Source organism: Amblyraja radiata, chromosome 14 (assembly GCF_010909765.2).
Source record: "Amblyraja radiata isolate CabotCenter1 chromosome 14, sAmbRad1.1.pri, whole genome shotgun sequence".
NCBI classification, from domain to species: domain Eukaryota; kingdom Metazoa; phylum Chordata; class Chondrichthyes; order Rajiformes; family Rajidae; genus Amblyraja; species Amblyraja radiata.
This window is the reverse complement of record NC_045969.1, coordinates 33,575,539-33,596,211: the sequence shown is the minus strand read 5'-3', so window position 1 is coordinate 33,596,211 and position 20,673 is coordinate 33,575,539. Positions and strand designations below refer to the sequence as shown.

Here is a 20,673-nt window from a genome sequence, read left to right as displayed (position 1 = left end):
GCTGTAACAGCCGATACCCTCCTTTCATGTCAGGCATTCTCTCTAATGTGCAAGCTCATGAGTCAGGAAAGGTTTTGGAAAGTAGGAATGTCAGGGAAAGGGATGGGATTCAGGATTCAGGATTGTGGTTCATGGGAGAAAGGTGTAGAAAGGGATAATAAGGACAAATACAGTCATTTAGTGAAGGGGGAGTAAAGGCTGAGGGATTACGTTAAGCAGCTTCCCATGGCTACTGAGGGTCCCCGCAAAGCAACCCATCAGAATATGCCTTGCAGATGAAAAGCGTGCAGAGCTGCACTCAGACATCAGTTCACATGCCCACCGACAGGAGAGAGCGTTGCAAAGAAGAGACTCAGCTGTGACTGAGGTGTTGCCATTACATCCAAATCTTATTGCCCCATAGTATAGGTATGTTGCAAAGCCTACCTGAAGCGTCGTTGAAGATCTGCTGCTGAGGGTGTGCGCGATTTTGGCGCCGTTTAGAGGGGGCGGGTTTAAAACGCGATTTTCTCTAAGCTGTTCCAATCGAAAATGTTCAGCCTAGTTAATTATTAACGAAAAATCGCTGGAAGACCCCGTCGCAAAAGCTATTATTAGGTTTAAAGGCCTTGAATAATAGTTATAGTAGTTTAAAAATCAATCTCTAAACCCGCGACCGCCAGCAACCGCAGGGTCTCATAAAGCAAATAGCAGAAGTTAGGTTGTATATTTTTACATTAAAAAGGGCTTCTAAAGATCCCTTTATACAAAGTTTAATATTGCGAGTAGCTCAATTTGGGCCCATTATATCGCGCAGTATTTTTCTCGGCATTTGGGGCACAAATCTACCGCAATGTGAACGTTCTAAACCAGCGTGTTCCACAGGGACCCACTGGAAAGCTGATTTAAATGGGCATTTATTTACAGCAATTAAACACTAAATTCCTTCCATTTGGCCTATAAATTAATGTAAATGAGATTTAAAAATCATGTTTTATTGTGAATTATTTGTGAATATTATTTGGACATTTAGGCTATTTAAAAATGTTAATCATTTATTAAGAAATGGATAGATGTTTAGATCTAGTAATTGAAGTCTGAAATTAGCTACAATTAGGCAACTAACTAATTATATGCTTTAATTTCAGGTCATCCAAGTAAGATTATTTTATATTTGTTTCAGAATGCTTCAATCTATGATAACTGAAAATTTCATTCAGTTCTCTTAATTTTTAAGAAAGTTATGGGCTTTTGACTGTTCACGATCACAGCTTTTTTGTTATGTCCATAGAAAATCAATAGGGAACAAGATGCTCATTTCCCAGTATGAAAATGGCCATAACTTTTTAAATACTTGAGATATGAAAGTGAATTAGGTGTCAAATTAAACTTATTTTTATGCTTTATCTGATGGGATAAATTACAGACTTGATTTTTAAAATCTCAAAATTTTGTAACATTGCTACATAGTATTGAGTGACTAAAAAATAAAAATGGACAAAATGTGTTATTTCTTTGGTATTTTGATTATTCCCCCCCCCTCCCCCCACATCAAATCTGCAAGATATATTTTTCCCCTTACATTTAGATAGTGATTTGTTAATTCTGTAAGGGGCAAATTTCCGTAGCCTGAAAAGCCATAATACGCTGTCCGCCTATATTCTGAGACCTAGTCTGTAAAGATTCTTGAGCCATTCTGGCAGGGAACTTGAGTGTATTATTCCATTCTCTGAAATTTGTTTTTGTTATTGATAATGTTGTACTTTATTATGAACCATTTGATATTTATTTTTAATTCCTAGGTGGCGTATTCTTACACCTATGAACTTAGGCCCTACTTAGATCTTCTTTTACAAATCTTGCTTATAGAAGACTCATGGCAAACCCACAGGTGAGTTTCTCTATGTTACATCAACGTGTGATCCCCACATGATTAGATAACCTCAAATATCTTGAGTCTACTCTCATACAGAAAATTGAATTGTGAATTTTGTTTTGTTTCCCTTGCAGGATTCATAATGCCCTAAAGGGAATTCCTGATGATAGAGATGGGCTTTTTGACACCATCCAGCGATCTAAAAACCATTATCAGAAGAGAGCATATCAGTGTATTAAATGCATGGTTGCCCTCTTCAGCTCCTGTCCTGTAGCCTACCAGATTCTCCAGGTAAGTTGCAACCACACAAACCACCTCTATAATGTTGCCCAATCTTTCTAAACCAGTTCTGTCCGAACTAACAATGTTCCTTGCATTTTATTACATTCTTTGGTCACTCTGACAACGGAGGAGGCCCAGGACAGAAAGGTCAGATTGGGAATGGGAGGGGGAGTTGAAGCACTGAGCCACTGGGAGATCAGGTTGGTTAAGATGGACTGAACGGGGGTGTTCAGTGAAACGATCACCGAGCCTGCGCTTGGTCTCGCCGATGTAGAGAAGTTGACACCTGTAACAGCGAATACAGTAGATGAGGTTGGAGGAGGTGCAAGTGAACCTCTGCCTCACCTGGAAAGACTGTTTGGTTCCTTGGATGAAGTCGAAGGGGGAGGCAAAAGGACAGGTGTTGCATCTCCTGCGGTTTCAGGGGAAAGTACCCGGGGAGGGGGTGGTTTGGGTGGGAAGGGACGAGTTAACCAGAGAGTTTCGGAGGGAACGGTCTCTGCAGAAAGCAGAAAGGGGTGGAGATGAGAAAATGTGGCCAGTAGTGGGATCTCGTTGGAGGTGACGCAGATTACATACTACAGGGCAGCTCCCAGGCTCTGGAACTCCCTCCCCCAACTGATCCGCAATTCCGTGTCCCTCATCATCTTCTAGTCCCGCCTCAAGACCCATCTCTTCACCTCTGCCTATCCTTAGCCCCACGTCCCCCTCCCTTTTCATCTGTGCATGAATTGCCTCATATTGTGTTTTGAATTGAATTCTGTCTTTAATTTGTGTACTAGTCATGTCTCTACTATTTATTTCATTCCCCTTACATGTTTTTCCTCTACCTGCTAAATTTTTGTACGGTGTCCTTGAGACTCTTGAAAGGTGCCCATAAATAAAATGTATTATTATTATTATTATGCGACGGCTGATGGGGTGGAAGGTGAGGACAAGGGGGACTCTGTCCTTGTTACGAATGGGGAGAGGGGGAGTAAGAGCGGAGCTGTAGGATATCGAGGAAACCGAGTGAGAAAGTCATTTATAATGGAAGAGGGGAACTAATGGAACACATTTCTTTTGCAGACCAAATGTCTTGTTTTCAGACCACATTACCAGACAATCACCCATCAGATGCCACAAAGTTCATTACTGAACCCTCACCATAAATAATAATAACATCGGGCTAGTGTTATTTTCACTTACATTTGCTGATGATACAAAATTAAGTGGGTGAATAGCTGTGAAGTTGATGTAGAGTCTGCAAAGGGGTATCAACAGATAATGTGAGTGGGCAATGGGATGAGAAGGGAAAGGGCAAGTTTTCGATCCAATAAGAGCAGATAAGCTAAATGTTTAGAACACAAAATGTTGGAGTAAATCATCGGGTCACTCAGCATCTTTGGAGAACATGAAAAGGTGACGTTTCGGGGCCGAATCCTTTTGGCCCATCCATATCCTCCAGAGAATGCTGCCTGATCCGCTGGGTTGCACCAACAGTTTGTGTTCTACCCCATATTCCAGCATCTGCAGTTCCTTGTGTCACCTGCCAGTTAAATGTTTGAATGACAAGAATATTGTCAGTTATGTGGGATAGAATCATCCATCTTCGTGAATGTGGACCAGATTCAAAAGACTGTTTAGTCTACTGTTTCTTACTCGCTGCCACGGAAGGCTCACATATTTCATCACATTCAAAAATGAAAATTAGAGTTGTAATTTCAATGGAAATCAATAGTTTATGAAGTCCTTTTGAAGTGTGGGTGATATTAAAATTAAGGAAACAGGTTTTATAGTCCATTTTGTTGAAATTCATCTGCAGAGTAATGGGGACTTGAAACGAAAGTGGACCTGGGCAGTGGAGTGGCTCGGTGATGAGTTGGAGCGGAGGCCGTATGCTGCAAATCCTCAGTATACCTACAACAACTGGTCACCGCCTGTACAAAGTAATGAAACCTCAAATGGTTACTTCCTTGAGAGATCACACAGTGCCAGGATGACTCTTGCAAAAGCATGTGAACTGTGCCCTGAAGAGGTAAGGCATTAAACGTTTTCTTGGTGCTTAACTTTCAGTATGTAAAAGTAGACCTGCCTTGCAGCTTGCCCATTATCCATCAGCGTAGAGTTTGTCCATTCTTTTCTTTCATATCCCCTGCTAGCTTATTCCTCACCATACCATTTATTGATTATTTTACAACATCAAGATTCAAGAGAGTTTATTGTCATGTGTCCCAGATAGGACAATGAAATTCTTGCTTTGCTTCAGCACCACAGAATATAGTAGGCATAAATAAATACAGAACAGATCAGTGTGACCATATACCTACCATTGGCTTGCAAAAGTTTTCATACCCCTTGAACTTTTCCACATTTTGTCACGTTACAACCACAAACGTAAATATATTTTATTGGGATTTTATGTGATAGACCAACACAAAGTGGTGCACAATTGTGAAGTGGAAGGAAAATGATACATGGTTTTCAAATTTTTTTACAAATAAAAAACTGAAAAGTGTGGCGTGCAAATGTATTCAGCCCCCCTGAGTCAATACTTTGTAGAACCACCTTTTGCTGCAATTACAGCTGCAAGTCTTTTGGGGTATGTTTTTGGGGTACCAGCTTTGCACACCTAGAGACTGAAATTTTTGCCCATTCTTCTTTGCAAAATAGCTCAAGCTCAGTCAGATTGGATGGAGAGTGTCTGTGAACAGCAATTTTCAAGTCTTGCCAGAGATTCTCAATTGGATTTAGGTCTGGGCTTTGACTGGGCCATTCTAACACAAGAATATGCTTTGATCTAAACCATTCCATTGTAGCTCTGGCTGTATGTTTAGGGTCGTTGTCCTGCTGGAAGGTGAACCTCCGCCCCAGTCTCAAGTCTTTTGCAGACTCTTAACAGGTTTTCTTCCAAGATTGCCCTGTATTTGGCTCCATCAACTCTGACCAGCTTCCCTGTCCCTGCTGAAGAAAAACATCCATGTTTCACAGTGGGGATGGTGTGTTCAGGGTGATGTGCAGTGTTAGTTTTCTGCCACACATAGCGTTTTGTATTTAGGCCAAAAACTTCAATTTTGGTCTCATCTGACCAGAGCACCTTCCTCCACATGTTTGCTGTGTCCCCCACATGGCTTGTGGCAAACTGCAAACGGGACTTCTTATGGCTTTTTTTCAACAATGGCTTTCTTCTTGTCACTCTTCCATAAAGACCCGATTTGTGGAGTGCACGACTAATAGTTGTCCTGTGGACAGATTCTCCCACCTGAGCTGTGGATCTCTGCAGCTCCTCCAGAGTTACCATGGGCCTCTTGGCTGCTTCTCTGATCAATGCTCTCCTTGCCTGGCCTGTCAGTTTAGGTGGGCGGCCATGTCTTGGTAGGTTTGCAGTTGTGCCATACTCTTTCCATTTTCGGATGATGGATTGAACAGTGCTCCGTGAGATGTTCAAAGCTTGGGATATTTTTTTATAACCTAACCCTGCTTTAAACTTCTCCACAACTTTATCCCTGACCTGTCTGGTGTGTTCCTTGGGCTTCATGATGCTGTTTGTTCACTAATGTTCTCTAACAAACCTCTGAGGCCTTCACAGAACAGCTGTATGTATACTGAGATTAGATTGCACACAAGTGGTTAGGGGTATCAGAGTAAAGGGGGCTGAATACTTTTGCACGCCACACTTTTCAGTTTTTTATTTGTAAAAAATTTTTGAAAACCATGTATCATTTTCCTTCCACTTCACAATTATGCGCCACTTTGTGTTGGTCTATCACATAAAATCCCAATAAAATACATTTACGTTTGTGGTTGTAACGTGACAAAATGTGGAAAAGTTCAAGGGGCATGAAAACTTTTGCAAGCCACTGTATATATACACACACATAAATAATCAGATAAAGTGCAATGGGCTATTAATGTTCAGAGTTTTGTTTGAGTTGAGTTGAGTAGGCTGTGGGGAATGAGCTATTCCTGAACCAGGATGTTGCAGATTTCAGGCTCCTGTTCCTTTTACCTGAAGGCAGCGGGGAGATGAGTGAGTGTCCAGGATGGTGTGGATCCTTGATGATGCTGGCAGCCTTTTTGAGGCAGTGACTGTGATAGATCCCCTCGATGGTAGGGAGGTCAGAGCCGATGATGGACTGGGCAGTGTTTACAACTTTTTGCAGTCTTTTCTGCTCCTGGGCGCTCAAGATGCCGAACCAAGCCACGATGCAATCGGTCAGCATGCTCTCTACTGTGCACCTGTAGAAGTTCGAGAGAGAGTCCTCCTTGACATACCGACTCTCCGTAATCTTCTCAGGAAGTAGAGGCGCTGATGTGCTTTCTTTATAATTGCATCAGTGTTCTCGGACTAGGAGAGATCTTCAGAGATGTGCACGCCCAGGAATTTGAAACCCTTGACCCTCTCCACCATCGACCCTTTGATATAAACGGGACTATGGGTCCCCATCCTACCCCTTCCAAAGTCCACAATCATTCCACAATCATGCTAATGTTCTTCTCACCCTCTTCATTTATTTTTGTGCTATGCTTCCTTATACCAAGTTTACTTCCTACTTCCAAAGTAAATTTGTTGATGTTGTAGGAACAAGATGATCAAGATGCACCAGAAGATCATGATTCATCCCCACCAGAAGATGCTCCTTTATACCCGCATTCTCCAAACTCCCAGTATCAACAGGTAAATGTTCCACTTTTGACAGCTTGGATTTATTTTACTGACTGAACATCTCAAGATAAAGTTTAAGTTATTGAACTTCTGGTGTTTGCAATCTGTGGGTATGCTGAATAAAGAAAGACACCGCCTGAATTGCCACATAAGGCAGTGAAGAGTCAGAGAAATGCATCTGAGAAAAAGGTCCTTTAGCCATCCAAGTTTCTGCTGACTGTACAGCATGGCCACAGCCTGTACAGAATAATAAAACCTCAGATGTTACTTAAGCGAACACAATGTTTCAATTCAATGAGAGTGGGAACACAGTCCCAGGAAGTGCACTGTTCTGATGCTAATCCCCCCATGTTATTCCTACTCCCCTTCCACGCGTGTCCATCACTACCTTCCCCCCGCCCCAAGACTGTACCATCTATACATTTCGGGCAATTTAAAGTGGTCACCTACACAAGCTAAGGATATGGGAGGAAACCCCATTGCCTTTTCTCACTCCCTGTAGATAACACTGAAGGTCAGGATTGAAGCTGAGTCTCTGGGTATTAGTGGTTCCCTGATGCCAATTATGGAGGCAAAGCATCCAAGTAAAACCAGCTTAAAAATGTCACACTCCTTTGGTCAAGCAAAAAAATGTCAGTGTTCCAATCACAAACTCTGGGATCAAGATCCATTCCTCTCCAAGTAGTTCATCTTATAATTCTATTGATTGTAGGGATGTTTCCATAGGATAAGGTTGGTAGCGTACCTTGCATGCCAAGTATTTATTTATTCCTGTTACTGAGTGGTTCCTTTGTTTCTTTATTCCTATCTTTCAATTTATTTTAGTTATCGATTAAAGAAAACTGCTGTTCTATTTGCCTTTGCAAACTTCAACAAAGACAACATTTTTCACAGTTCAGCTATATCCTGTACCATTACTGCACTTTTCTGATATATTCTGTATTTCATATTAGCTTGCGTAGAATTGTGCACCTTCCTTAATTTAACTCGACTTCTAAAACAATTCATTGTTTCCATTAGCAGAATAACCATGTGCACGGTCAGCCATACACGGGTCCGGTGGCACATCATATGAACAACCCTCAGCGAACTGGTCAGCGAGCACAAGAAAATTGGGAAGGCAGTGAAGACATTCCTGCATCACAGACAAAAGATTAACATAGATAATTCTCCAATGTACCTGATAAAGACACTGGCTCAAGCACATGCCCAGGCCTTACAGTTCACTTCTCTGGGTCCGTCTTCACCAGTGAAACAAATACCTTTTTAAAAAAAGATACTGTCCGACCTGGAGTGGGAAGAGTCTATTCACTGTCTGCCCTGCAGAGCAGTTGCTGTTGACATATAACCTGCCTGCAGTGGAAAAGTGTATAGTGTTTTGTAATAAATGGCCTGATGCTAATGTATAAATGGCAAGGTGTATATAGTATATTAATGTTTGACTGTTAAATCCTCAGCAATGCAGATTTGCTTGAGGAGTGTTGCAGACCTACAAAACACACAAATCTAATCTTTGCTTTATCAGCTGTGCTCAGCTTTGAGGGTAATCTGCCTAATGGCAGTGTGGATCTGATTATTTTCAAAATACATGACCATGTCAACCAGACGGAAAAAAACATGTTAACTCATGCCACCGGAGTTGCTTTTACTTTGGGTTATTTGATGGTGACTTTTTAACATTTGGTTGATGTGGGACAATGGTGATGTATTGTTGCTCTGGAACTCTTTTTCATTGCCCTTTTTTTTCATTCGGGTCTTAGTTAAATCATTTGTAAGCTCTAGTTATGCTGTAACATTTAGCATGGCTTCACATCAGATTAGTGTAGCCAATGAAAAATGATCCTAATGACAGCAGTTTTTTAATCCCTGAGCAAAAAAATTGCTCTGCTCAGAGCTTTTTTTCTTTTCTGTTACACCTTGATGGTTCAATTGGAGAAAAATGTGAGTATAAGTGGCTTTCAATTGCACATATATTCAGATCTAATATTTGGCAGTCTATGGGGTGGGATAAAGGATTATTAGTTTTGAATTATAGGAATTTAAAGGAAAAAAATATATGCAACAGTTGCTATGCCAGGATGCCTGGAGCATAATAGACAGTACATGGTGTGCTTGTTTTATTTCCTTGGTAGAGCTTACTTAGATTAATTTCTAAACTTCCCTCCTGTACTGCAACCCAGTGAAGTAGAATTAAATCAAGATGTTCGCGACTGCCACTGTGGGGATATCTCACTAATTTGCTGCAGTCACAATTCTACTTGAAAACAGGAAATTGTCTTAGCTCCTTGCCCATCCTGTCAGCCTAATTCAGATATAAGCAGGGTTGTAATTTTAAGAAAAACTGCTGGTTAGTCATGATTCTTGCAGGATTCTCACTCAATTCCAAAAGTAGCCTTTTGTTTATGGATTTTGAGGAAATAATCAGTAAATACTGTATTTAAGAAAAAAAATTGGTAACTTGAATGTGTATTTTTTGGGAATTTGTCTCAAACCAAATACCCCTGCGAAACAGACTCAACCCATCCTATTATATTTAAATATTTTGCAGTTTTATTTTATAGAAATTATTTTGCTGAATTCAAAAAAGAACATGAATTAAAAGGAACATTTTGTCCTGTGTTCTTATTTAAAAAAAAACTAAAAAAATTGACTGTGCAGAGTTCCATGCCAAGTGTGGCTGGCTATGGTTTTGGCCATGACCTGACATTGAATTCTGAAACTACAGTCACACTGTGACCTTTCACTTGGTATTTTTTTGTGCACAGAGGTATACTTACAACTAAACTCCCCCTAGCAACAATAAAGAAATTGAATTATTGACACAGTGAACATTTCGTCTGTCATTTCATTTGTTAATATGTTCCATTTCTCACGTGGCTGCAAACCTGAACAAATGCAGTGAGTTGTGCATAATTTTGCAAGGATAATGCCCACAGCTTTAGAAATATGAGCTATTTAACATTAATAAAATAATTTCTAAAATTACCAAGCAAACCAAGACATAATGCAGAGCTTTATATCTCAGCAAAGACAGGTACAATCTGGTTGCCATATTAAAAAAAGAATGAAGGTACCAGTGATGTGTCGGAAGGAGGCCAATTCACTGGATGTTTTCATTAATTAGATTTAGTTCTTAGAGCTAAAGGAATCAAGGGATATGGGGAAAAAGCAGGAACGGGGTACTAATTCTAGCCATGATCATATTGAATGGCCTACTCCTGCACCTATTTTTCTATGTTCAATTTTGCTAACTGCAGACGTTGGTTTATACTGACGATTTACAAAGTGCTGGAGTAACTCAATGGGTCAGGCAGCATCTCTGGAGAAAAAGGATGGGTGACGTTTATGGTCTGAAGAAGCGTTCTGACCTGAAACTATCCTTTTCCTCCAGTGATACAGCCTGACCCGCTGAGCTACTTCAGCACTTTATGCCTGCCTGAGGTACCAGTGACGGTTAATTTACAACAATGATGTCTGATATGGATGGGCACATATTTATGCATGAACAAACTAGATTTATTTTTCACCAAGGCTTTCAAACTTGTAGAAACTCTCAACAGACAAGGAGATAGTTTCCATTTGTGAGGAAGAGCACATGTTAGAGGCTGTCAATATGTAGTCAACAAGAAGTTTATGTAGAAATTTTGAAGTAAGCTTTTTACCCAGAGATTGATGAGAAATGTGGGAGTTGCTACCTCAGGGAATGGTTGAGTTGATTTGAGGGTATATTTAAAATGTATTAATTGGAGACTGCACAGGTATATGAGAGTAAGCTAAAGAATGTTATGCTAATAGATTTATAACAGAAAATGCTGTTGGAGAGTTGAGTGGATCGTAAATACCAACGTCACTGGGCTGTACAATCCATTTCAATGCCCTATTGTAGGAGGATCTGTACAATTAATGAAATACCTGAAATGTTTACTTCCCAATCGGAATGCAAATATTTACATTTCCATTTAATTCTGTTTGTAATTAAGTTCCTTTTTTCCCCCTTCTATCTCGTGATATAGTGCTTCCGATAGGTGCCATATTTTCTGTGAGTGACCTTTGTATAGCTGCTTTTGGTAGCAATAGGTCTGAGCCTGACAATATTTGCATTTCACTATGAATAACTTTAGCATCAAGTGATTCTAACGGTAATACTTTGATTTTATCCAATCTCTTTTATTGATATCTCAAGGACTTTGTTATGCAAGCTGATATATGTGACAGCAGACTGAGACCAATAATCAAATCAACTTTGCCTTTAATTCTTTGTGGTCCATTGTCAACTATACTCTGTGATTATTGCAATTACTGAACATTACTGAATCACTAAGATGGTTATTTTCTCAGAGATTTCTGGGAAGAGAGGCTTTTGTGCAGCTGCAGTGCCGAGTGAAGATTCACTCTGGGTACCATCAACAATGGTACTGGAAGGCACAGAATATCTGTAGAATGTGAGTTTGAAGGTAAGGGAAATTGGCAAGTTTACCTTTCTGCTTGTTTAATTTTCATATATAAAGTTGTATTATAACTCAATTCTTACTTTTATTAACCAGGACAAAGAATATAAGAGACCTAGTCGTTAACTCTCTAATCTACCTGTGCTGCCATCTTAAGGCATCCTTGTTCACTTAGATCCGTTTCTCAATACTACCTAACCCCTACTTTTGATTATGTATGTACTAACCAGTCCTCCCTAAATGTATCCATCTAACATTGCTCTGCCCATTTTACCGATTTATCAGTTACATTCTAGTCTCGTGGGAAACTTGAATATTGATTCAGTTGCCTTTTCAGGTAAATCAAAACTAAACAGACGAGTCTTTAAAAGAAACAATGTCTTGGAAGTTGCTTGTGACCATGGTTTGGAGAATTGAAATAAACCTAAATTAACTTACACATTGGGTTGCGAAAGGAAATGACCTAAACGCACCTGAATATGGAGTGAAATGATCAACTGAATTATTGAAGCAATGGGAGATCCAGTCCTTATTTATCTCTACCTTGAGTAGTAATGATTGCACTATCAAATTTTGCACTACCTACTTGTTCCCAATATTGGAACAACTAAAATTTAGTTTGTTGCACTTGATTGCTTTAAATTGGATGTACATATTCTTATTTGAACATTAACAGGAATTTAACAAAAACAAATGGATTTTAAGATATTTTTATTGGGACAAATAGGGACATATCACACCAAGAAATTAATTTTCTTTCTCTTGGACAGTTTTGGTACCGCGAAGTCTACCAGTACGACGAGCTGCAATAAGACCAACTTTGCGACCAGCTGGAGCATCTCTTCTAATAGTTGACGGCTTCCCAATGTGCTGGTGGTTACCACCACCAAAGGGATGTTCTACAGGCTGTGGAAGAAATAAAATCAGATTATAAAAACCTCTGCATTATTTCTGTCAGTTAATGTGTCTGGTTTAATTATTGCTAGAATGCTATATAGAGATACATTCTCAGTTTGACATTTTTACTCACTTGGCCACCTAGAATTCTTTTATTTCACTAATTTCTTATCTATTATGTTCGTGTCAGAAAATCTCTTGGCTATTAAAAACAGGATCACAATAAATCCATTCCCATGGTGGTATCTCACTATTCTTTTCATATTTTGCAACTCAAATGTAAGATTTAGTTTGTCATGTATACAATGAAAAGGTTTTTGGGCAAAAGCTTTTCACAATCTTGGTAAGTTTATCAGAATCCTCAAATCTCCATTTCCTGCAACCGTAAGAATTTTCCACCTCAACACAACATGTGAACTATCTCAATGCTTCTAACCACATGCAGATCAGTGACAGTTTTCTCCCTGCATTAATTTAAGGTGAACTCTTCCACACACAGCAAAATTGAGTGTGCCTATTAGACATTAACCACACAGACACTAAGAATTATCTAAGAATTTCAAAACTTCAAATTTTGAATTCTTCCTACTCATTAAATCCAGAAATGTAATTCAAAAATAACAGTCCAAAATAATCTAAAACTAAAGTTTACATTTGTATTTAAATAAGATTTTATTTTCATGGGTGTAACCAAGTAAAAGTTTAAACTGCATGTTGTTTGGCCAAGGAGTGAGGTAGTAAAGGAAGTTCAGTGCATATTTGATAGAATGCATAGCCACCAATGATGGGTCAAAGACATCATGTTGCAAAAAGACAGCACTTCAGCTTTTTTTGGACATTGGTAAAGAGATATACACATAAAAACAAATGTGAATGGTATTGCTCAGCAATCAATAAATAAGGAACAGCAGGCAATTAACTGGGTAGACTCCAGAAGGAATCATGCAGTGTTGAGACCTTCAATGCTGGAGATTCTCTGCCTCTAACTGATATAATTTGGCTGGATAAATAGAGGAAGAGCAGCTAGATTAATTGGTTGTTGACTATAACAAAGGTGGCATAACAACATGCCCATACTGTACTACTGCAACAATCTGAATCACATGACATTGTTTAAATCTATTGTTAGGGAAAGAAACCTAGCTGAAGCAACTTCAATATGAGAACTGGGCACAAATCTGAAACGGGTAAGGACAATTGTTTGCCAAGACAAGTTTAGCAGTTTTTAAAAAGTCTAAATGCTGTGAAAGAGGAAAGAATAACTTGGAAACGTGGACAAGACAATAGCTTAATCAGATTGAGACTGGGAGAGAAACAAATGAATTGATAAACATAACTGCTTAGTTATATTATTTAAACCTACATTCATTGCCACACCACGCACACGTGGCCAGCAGTTTCTCTTGGCCTTGTATTTGTGATAAGCCCGACCAGCCTTCAAGATTGGTTTATCAATACGACCACCTCCAGCAACAACACCTGCATTGGAAGTAAAAACTTTGTTCAGAAATACCCAGCTTGCGTTATATGTTACTTATTTTAATTATTACATAGTTTAAATAAGCAAAGGTAAATGTATTAAAAAATATATAGAAATTACTGTGTAAATATTAACTATAAAACCTAATTTAATTTGCATAAAAACATTTTTGAAAACTCAATGTGAAATAAACAGGACAGTAAACTAAATCTTACCAACAATAGCTCTGTTAGCAGAAGAAATTACTTTCTTAGAACCGGATGGCAACTTGACACGACTTTTCTTGGTCTCAGGATTGTGGGAGATGACTGTAGCGTAATTCCCAGACGCACGGGCAAGTTTGCCACGGTCACCTGGCTTCTCCTCCAAACAGCACACAATGGTGCCTTCTGGCATGGTTCCCACAGGAAGGACATTGCCAATGTTCAACTGAGCTGCAAGCAAGAGTTTCACCCAAGAATTAATCAACACATAGAAAATGTATGACTTCAAACATAGTTACATGGCTTAGTTCCAATTCTAATATGTTAAATTAACATCCAAGCAGCAATTAAAAGTATGACAACTCTCACTGCCCACCACCTTGAGCCAAGATTTTTCTTCTCCGATGCAAGGTTCTTATACCATCTCACTTCATTGTCGAACACAAGCCAGTACAATGAAATGTATTTTTTGTTAATCAGCCAGATATAGGAAATTCCAGTTCAATGTTCAAGATATAACTCAAGAAATATATTACAGGATTGGGGACCAAGAAGTCTAAGGTAGGCAATATTGGCTTTGGTTGAGCAATGCGAGTCAAATGTGATTTCAGGAGGAAGGAGTATTAAGGGCCAAACAAGGTTATGATTACTTAGGTAAAAAGGAAATCCTGTATGAACCATGCAGAGTTTTGCAACAAGGGCCAGTAATTACAAAGCAGAATCGAAAGAACTTTTGCCAGGGAAGAACTTCAAGTCAGTTACTGGTAACAGCGAAGAGGGCAAAACAGTTGAGACAGAGCTTCAAGACTGGGTTGGAATTTAACTCAATCCGGAATGGAGATATATGGACAAAGGCTGATCTTGCTGGTGACGCACACCAACATCATTGAGAGTGAAGGCTTAAAAGATACAGGAATTACATGCCATGTTAATTACAGCTGAGATTATCTGAGATATAAGATAGCATTGGAGGAGGATAATTGTGGAAGCGATGTGTTCAGTTTCCTCTGCACAATTTTAATAAGGGATCAAGACAAGGTTTCAGAAATAATTGGATAAGTTCAAATCTTTTAAAACTTTATTAATACAATTCTTTAATCCAAAATTTTATTCAATATAGCTTCTCGACTCAGGCAGTCCTCAGGTTATGGCAAGATTCCCGTACATTGTCCCTAACCTGAACAGCGAATAATTAGCAAGTCAGAAATGTAGCACAAATAGAGTACTTCAGGGTAGAAGATGTATGCAGCCCTACAGCAAATGAGAAATCCATGTCACCAGTCTCCAAACACTTGTGCACATGTACAGGCTGTACACAAATCTGATATTCATAAGCCAAGGAGGATCTTTACATCAATTACAAGGAACTATATGAATAAGCGAGTACGTTATTACAACTGCGCATGCATGGGTCATTCGGGATAATCACTCTCGCCAGCTGAATTACTGTGTGTGTACGGACCTGCGTATTCATTTCATTGAGATTTATAAATAAATGTATCCATCAAATATGTCAGCAGTAGGCCACAGTGTACTGCAGGCTGCACAAATCCACAATTGTACCTATTTAAACTATTGATTCAATACAGCACCAGCTTTGAAAACGCAAGAATGCCTGCAACGAACCTGTCAATTATCAAATCCCGGGCATTAGCATGAGTCACTGCCATTCAAATTCGATATTGATTTACACGAATTACAAGTTGTGTAGTCAACCAATTTGAGACAATCCTTACATTCCTATCTAAACAACCTTCCTGGATTGAAGGAAACGAGGAGAATGTGCTGTGTAGGTTGGACAATTCAGATTGGATTCGAACAGGCTGGTTAAACTTTTGAGGTGGATTGGCTTAAATAAAGATGCTGTCGCTTTAACCTCAGGTTAGTTCCAGTCTGTCAGGGCACATATTTGGGAGTTGGGTTCGGGTGGCCGAGCGGTGAAAATGATGAGAATTTGCAGCAATTTGAACCGCAAGTGGGCAAATGCGGAGCCAACCCATAATGTTCCGTAGTGGGAACATTTTTTCAGTCAGACTTTGTCGATAGTTTTAGTGGGGGATCTGGGAGAGAGAGAGAGCTGGCAATGCGGCGCAGACTGAACTGTTTAATAATGACCCTTTAAAATCTGCTCTTCGGCAACCTGGGCTGATCTGATCGCCCTCTCGCTGCGTGACCGATCCTAACGCAGAACCCTCACAAAACCTTTGGGCTTAAGGTAACACCTGCACAAAGAGCCTCTGCTAACAAGGGCTGGCGAACTGTGCTGGTCAACGTGCACTGGGCGAGATGGCCGGGGGAAACGCACGGCAACCACCGCAAACTTGGAACAGCACAGACCCTCCACTCAATCTATCCAATACGAAAGGGCAGGCATTTTGCAGTTAAATGTCTTATATCGGATTGGCGGCTCCTTCACAGGGTTGTACTCGGTTTTCCTCAGAGATGAATCTTTGCCTTAACGGTGCATTGTAGGTAAAGCATCAGTCCACATCACACTGATACAGTCGCTGCCTGCCTCAGATTAAATATATTTTTACATATAAATTATGAATAAAGATAAGACAATGTTTCAAACACAAGTAATATGTTCTTATTCCAGTAGCAAACGCATTAAGGATTAAATGAAAATAATAAATTCTTTAACTTTATGAATATCTCATAAATGCAGATTAATGAACTGAACTAGAACTGGGACTGTGTAAGCAGTGTGTGAACAGCAGAACAAGAAAGGAAGCTATTGAGTTGACAGAATTCTAGATCAATTCCTTGGTAGAATAGTTAACAATTATTATAGTTTATACAGCGCTGCGGTCGTGTTTTTAAAATCCCGAATGACCTTTGACAAATCCCATGATTCTTTGCGTTTATTGAGATACCGAACTTGCTTATTCTACTTTCAGAACTCCAATACAATTCAGACACAATTACTTTAAAATTAAAATCACTGCAAACTAATTATCATACAGTGATGGATAATGTTATAACTGGATAAAGTGATTACCGTATTTCCCAGCAATGAATAATAATAATAATAATAATAAACTTTATTACAGACTCAAGGTCCAGACAAGGGGCAACATTACATTAAAAATGCATTGCATATCAAATATCATAAATACATATAAAATCTTGGTATATCACTTATAAAAACATCATAATTTATATATTTTTTTAAAACACAACACATAAGTTAAAAATCCAGATTAAAAGATGATCAATGTCCTACAACGAGACAACGATACCAGTGTCTCCACAGCTGGGATTCGTAGCGTGTAGTGCTAACCCTTATGTTTGACAAGGCCACAATAAGCACATTTTTAGAATCATTTATCCTGCAAATGAATTTATACATGTGGTGTCTTAGGATAGCTTCTAAAGTACTGACTCCTGCAGCTACAAACATATTACTGGCACTACACCATCTAGGTTGCCTAGATGGTGTAGAAGACGCTCAGTAGCTGGGATGGCTGCGAGAAGACGCTCCTGCGTCGAAGACGCACCCCCATTTTGAGGTGCTAAATTCTGAAAAAAGCTGGCGGGACAGGATCAACTGTTTGATTTAGTCCAGGGGTCGGCAACCTTTTTTGCATAGGGGGCAGGACCTATGTTTGTGAGCGGATGGCGGGCCACATCTATCGCCATAGTTAATAAATGGAGGTAATAATACATACTAACTAAATTATTAATTAGTAATAATACATACTAATACTACATAAATTAGTAATAATACATACCAATAATACATAGTTTTCACATGTTTTTCAATTAGTTTTCTGCAGAAAAAAATATATGCCTGCAGGCCGGATGATTTCGGGTTATGGGCTATAGGTTGCTGACCCCTGGTTTAGTCAGTAAAAAGGAAGATGTGAAACACCTTCAAGGAGGCAATGAGGACCGGGGAGCCTCCATCTTCGCCTGCCCACAATGCGCTGTGCAGTTCAGGTCTGAGGGACGGGGACTTTCCTGGCTCAGGGAGATCACATAACGGGGGGAGAGAGCGAGCCCGGGACGGAGCAGCCAGCCTTCCGCCCAGTAGCCACCCGCCAACCACCACCGGTTGCGCCTGTGCCGAAGGACACCATGGCTGGCTGGCGGGCCAGCCGGCAGTAGGTGCTGAGGTGGCAGCTGGTTCCGCTCGCAGCCACCCGAGCTACTGAGTGATTTGCCGGCATGATCCCCGACAAAGCTCCTGCATGATCTGCACTCCTGCCCTATCTGCAACTTTACCCCTGGCGGCTCAGCCGTGCTGACCCGGGCCAGACTCCCCACACACTGTGGAAGGAACTCTCCCCCCTACCCCCCCCCCCCAGCGGTGCTGTCCTTTTACAGCCGCTGTACTGAGGGATAGCCAAGTCTATCTTGGCTAACAATCTAACCTTTGGCCTCCAAGACGCAGGTACATTTTCGGGCCTTATTTTAGGGTAAAAAATAGCGTCTTCATTGCCGGGAAATACGGTAGTTTTAAAAGCACAACGATGAAGGGACGATTATGTTTTTGTTCACACTTACCCTTCTTGCCACAATAGATAAACTGACCAGTATGAATACCTTCAGCGGCAACGAACAGTTCAGTCCTTCTTTTGAATCTGTATGGATCGCGGAATACTACCTTTGCTAGAGGAGCACCGCGACCAGGGTCGTGGATTATATCCTGGAAAACAAAATAAAAATCTAAGACATAGGTGCAAAATTAGGGCATTTGGCCTGTCGAGTATGCTCCGCTATTCGATCATGGCTGATCTCTTTCCCTCTCAACCCCATTCTCCTGTCTTCTCTCTGTAACCTTTGACATCCTTTCTAATCAAGAACCTATCAATCTCCGCTTTAAAAGTACCCAATGAACTGGCCTCAACCGCCATTTGTAGCAATGAATTGCATAGATTCACCTCCCTTATTATGTTTTAATTTAACTTGCCAGGAACTTGCTCATTGAAGGCAAGATGCAGTTGATACTTGCTCAACTCATTAGATAGGACTTACTGTAACCATAAAATGAAAATTCAAATGAAGTTTTTCTTCTCAGTACATACCTTGACGATACCCTTGATGTAACCATGGCGTTCAGCAAAGTCCACTGCTCTCAACTTTGCAGGACCTTTTCTATGTTTCACATGGGCTTTGAAGACGGACCCTGCACCCTTTCTCTGTCCTCTGATTACACGACCCATTTTGCGCTACTGTAAGTACAAATAATCCATTCAAAACATATTTGCGTGATTACACAAGGATAAAATAGGCAGGCATACAAAACATTAGGAACATTGACCTCCTACTTCCATTGTAAAATGAAAGTGGCATTTCCCACTTAATACTTTTGCCAATAAGACTGAAAGGTTGACACCAGGAACTACAGATTCTGTAATATTGAACCAAACACAAAGTGCCAGAGGAACTCAGGGGGTCCTACAGCATCTGTGGAGGAAATGGGCAGACGTTTCAGTTGGGACCTTTCTTCACTGACTAATAGTGGGGAGAAATCAGGAAGAGGTGGGTGTAGACCAGCCAGGCAAGTGATAGATGGATACAGGTGAGGGGGAGGGTCGTCATTGTACCTGGACCTCACCATACATGTTCCTAGCACAACTGGCTAAATCAGTCTTTAGAAAGATCCCGACCAGAAACTTCACCCATTCCTTCTCTCCAGATATGTTGCCTGTCCCGCTGAGTCACTCCAGCATTTTGTGTCTATCATTCTTTGCTTTAAACCAGCATCCGCAGTTCCTTCCTACACGCGTCTGCCCATTCCCTGCACAGATGCTGACTAACCCGCTGAGTCCCTCTAAGACTGAAACGTCGTTCATACAATATAGTGGGTGGGTTTTTTTTAAGGTACACAACCAGGACCAACCTAAGGGACACAACTTCACACATCCCGTCTGAAGAAGGGTTTCGGCCCGATACGTCGCCCATTTCCTTCGCTCCATAGATGCTGCTGCACCCGCTGAGTTTCCCCAGCAATGTTGTGTACCTTCACACATCAACTGTTCAATCAAGGACAGACATAACGTCTCGCAATCTTCCTGCCCGCCCGTCACCACTCAGACATACTTTACCCCAGCAGGGGTGCATTTAACCTCCGGCTGCTACAAGCGCCGGTTTCCTTTAAGGCCAAGTCTCGGCCTCTCTGTTGGTTACAGAGGAGGCCGAGCCAAGCGCATTTTAATCGGACCTAAGTTCGGGTATTTAATAAACGGAAATCACAGCAGTAACATCTGGACAGCGATGATTTATATTATAAAGGAATATTAGCGCGATGGCCGGTGCAGCCGCAGATTAGACGTGGATTCCCGGAGCCTCACAAACCCACCAGCAGCGACACGCAGCAGAACCCGGAGCGGAAAGGAAGCCGTCACCGCCGCGCGGCCACGACTCCCGGAAGCAGTATTCATGTTGCAGAAAAAAAACTTATTTTCTCCACAAATAATCCCACAACATATGAAAAACTATTCGTGGTTCATGATTATCTTTCTCAAAAAAACAACTAAACGCGAACTTCGATAAACATTAGAAGTCTGTGACGCCAGCTCCCTGTTGCATGATGGTTGTTGTAGTCCTGATGTTGATGTCTGTCATACAAGAAAAAAAACACAAAGTGCTGCAGTGTCCATAGATCCTATAACAAGCAAGATAGATAGATAGATAGATAGATCACTCGACGATAAAGACGTAGTACAGTCACGGGCAGATTCATGGGTAATTTTCGGCCCCATTTCCGTAACCGGCTTCCGTCTCTGCACCAAAGATCCCACAGCGGAGCAAAGATACTAGTGCGTGCGGAGACGGAAGCCGGTTACGGAAACATCCTCGTAAAAATAAAAGTTATTTGGTAAAAATCTTCTCCTCATTTTCAGAATTATAATTTA

At 40.5% G+C, this 20,673-nt stretch overlaps 2 protein-coding genes across 11 annotated transcripts in view; one reads left to right on the top strand and one right to left on the bottom strand.

Moving 5' to 3' along the window:
- usp9x (ubiquitin specific peptidase 9 X-linked) overlaps nt 1-9,611 on the top strand; it is a 217,957-nt gene extending 208,346 nt beyond the window's left edge. For 7 of the 9 annotated variants that reach the window (XM_033033085.1, XM_033033086.1, XM_033033084.1 and 4 more), the window contains 5 exons: nt 1,782-1,870; nt 1,990-2,146; nt 3,942-4,154; nt 6,699-6,794; nt 7,803-9,611. In XM_033033085.1, coding sequence (XP_032888976.1) covers nt 1,782-1,870; nt 1,990-2,146; nt 3,942-4,154; nt 6,699-6,794; nt 7,803-7,940 — 693 coding nt within the window. In that variant the 3' untranslated portion in view covers nt 7,941-9,611. The remainder of the gene's footprint in view (nt 1-1,781; nt 1,871-1,989; nt 2,147-3,941; nt 4,155-6,698; nt 6,795-7,802) is intronic. The other 2 variants (XM_033033087.1, XM_033033082.1) reach the window with 1 other exon arrangement.
- A 2,313-nt stretch (nt 9,612-11,924) lies between these two features.
- Nucleotides 11,925-20,253, bottom strand: rpl8 (ribosomal protein L8). Of its 2 annotated transcripts, none has more exons than XM_033033077.1 (6): nt 20,118-20,253; nt 18,841-18,987; nt 18,320-18,461; nt 13,823-14,041; nt 13,491-13,606; nt 11,925-12,136 (listed from the first exon to the last, which is right to left on the bottom strand). In XM_033033077.1, exons 2-6 carry the CDS (start codon nt 18,976-18,978, stop codon nt 11,978-11,980), a joined length of 774 nt encoding a protein of 257 aa, XP_032888968.1. In that variant the 5' UTR covers nt 18,979-18,987; nt 20,118-20,253; the 3' UTR covers nt 11,925-11,977. The 2 variants fall into 2 exon arrangements, with proteins under 2 accessions (XP_032888968.1, XP_032888969.1); XM_033033078.1 differs by lacking the exon at nt 20,118-20,253 and adding an exon at nt 19,980-20,107.
- Between the last annotated feature and the right edge of the window lie 420 nt (nt 20,254-20,673).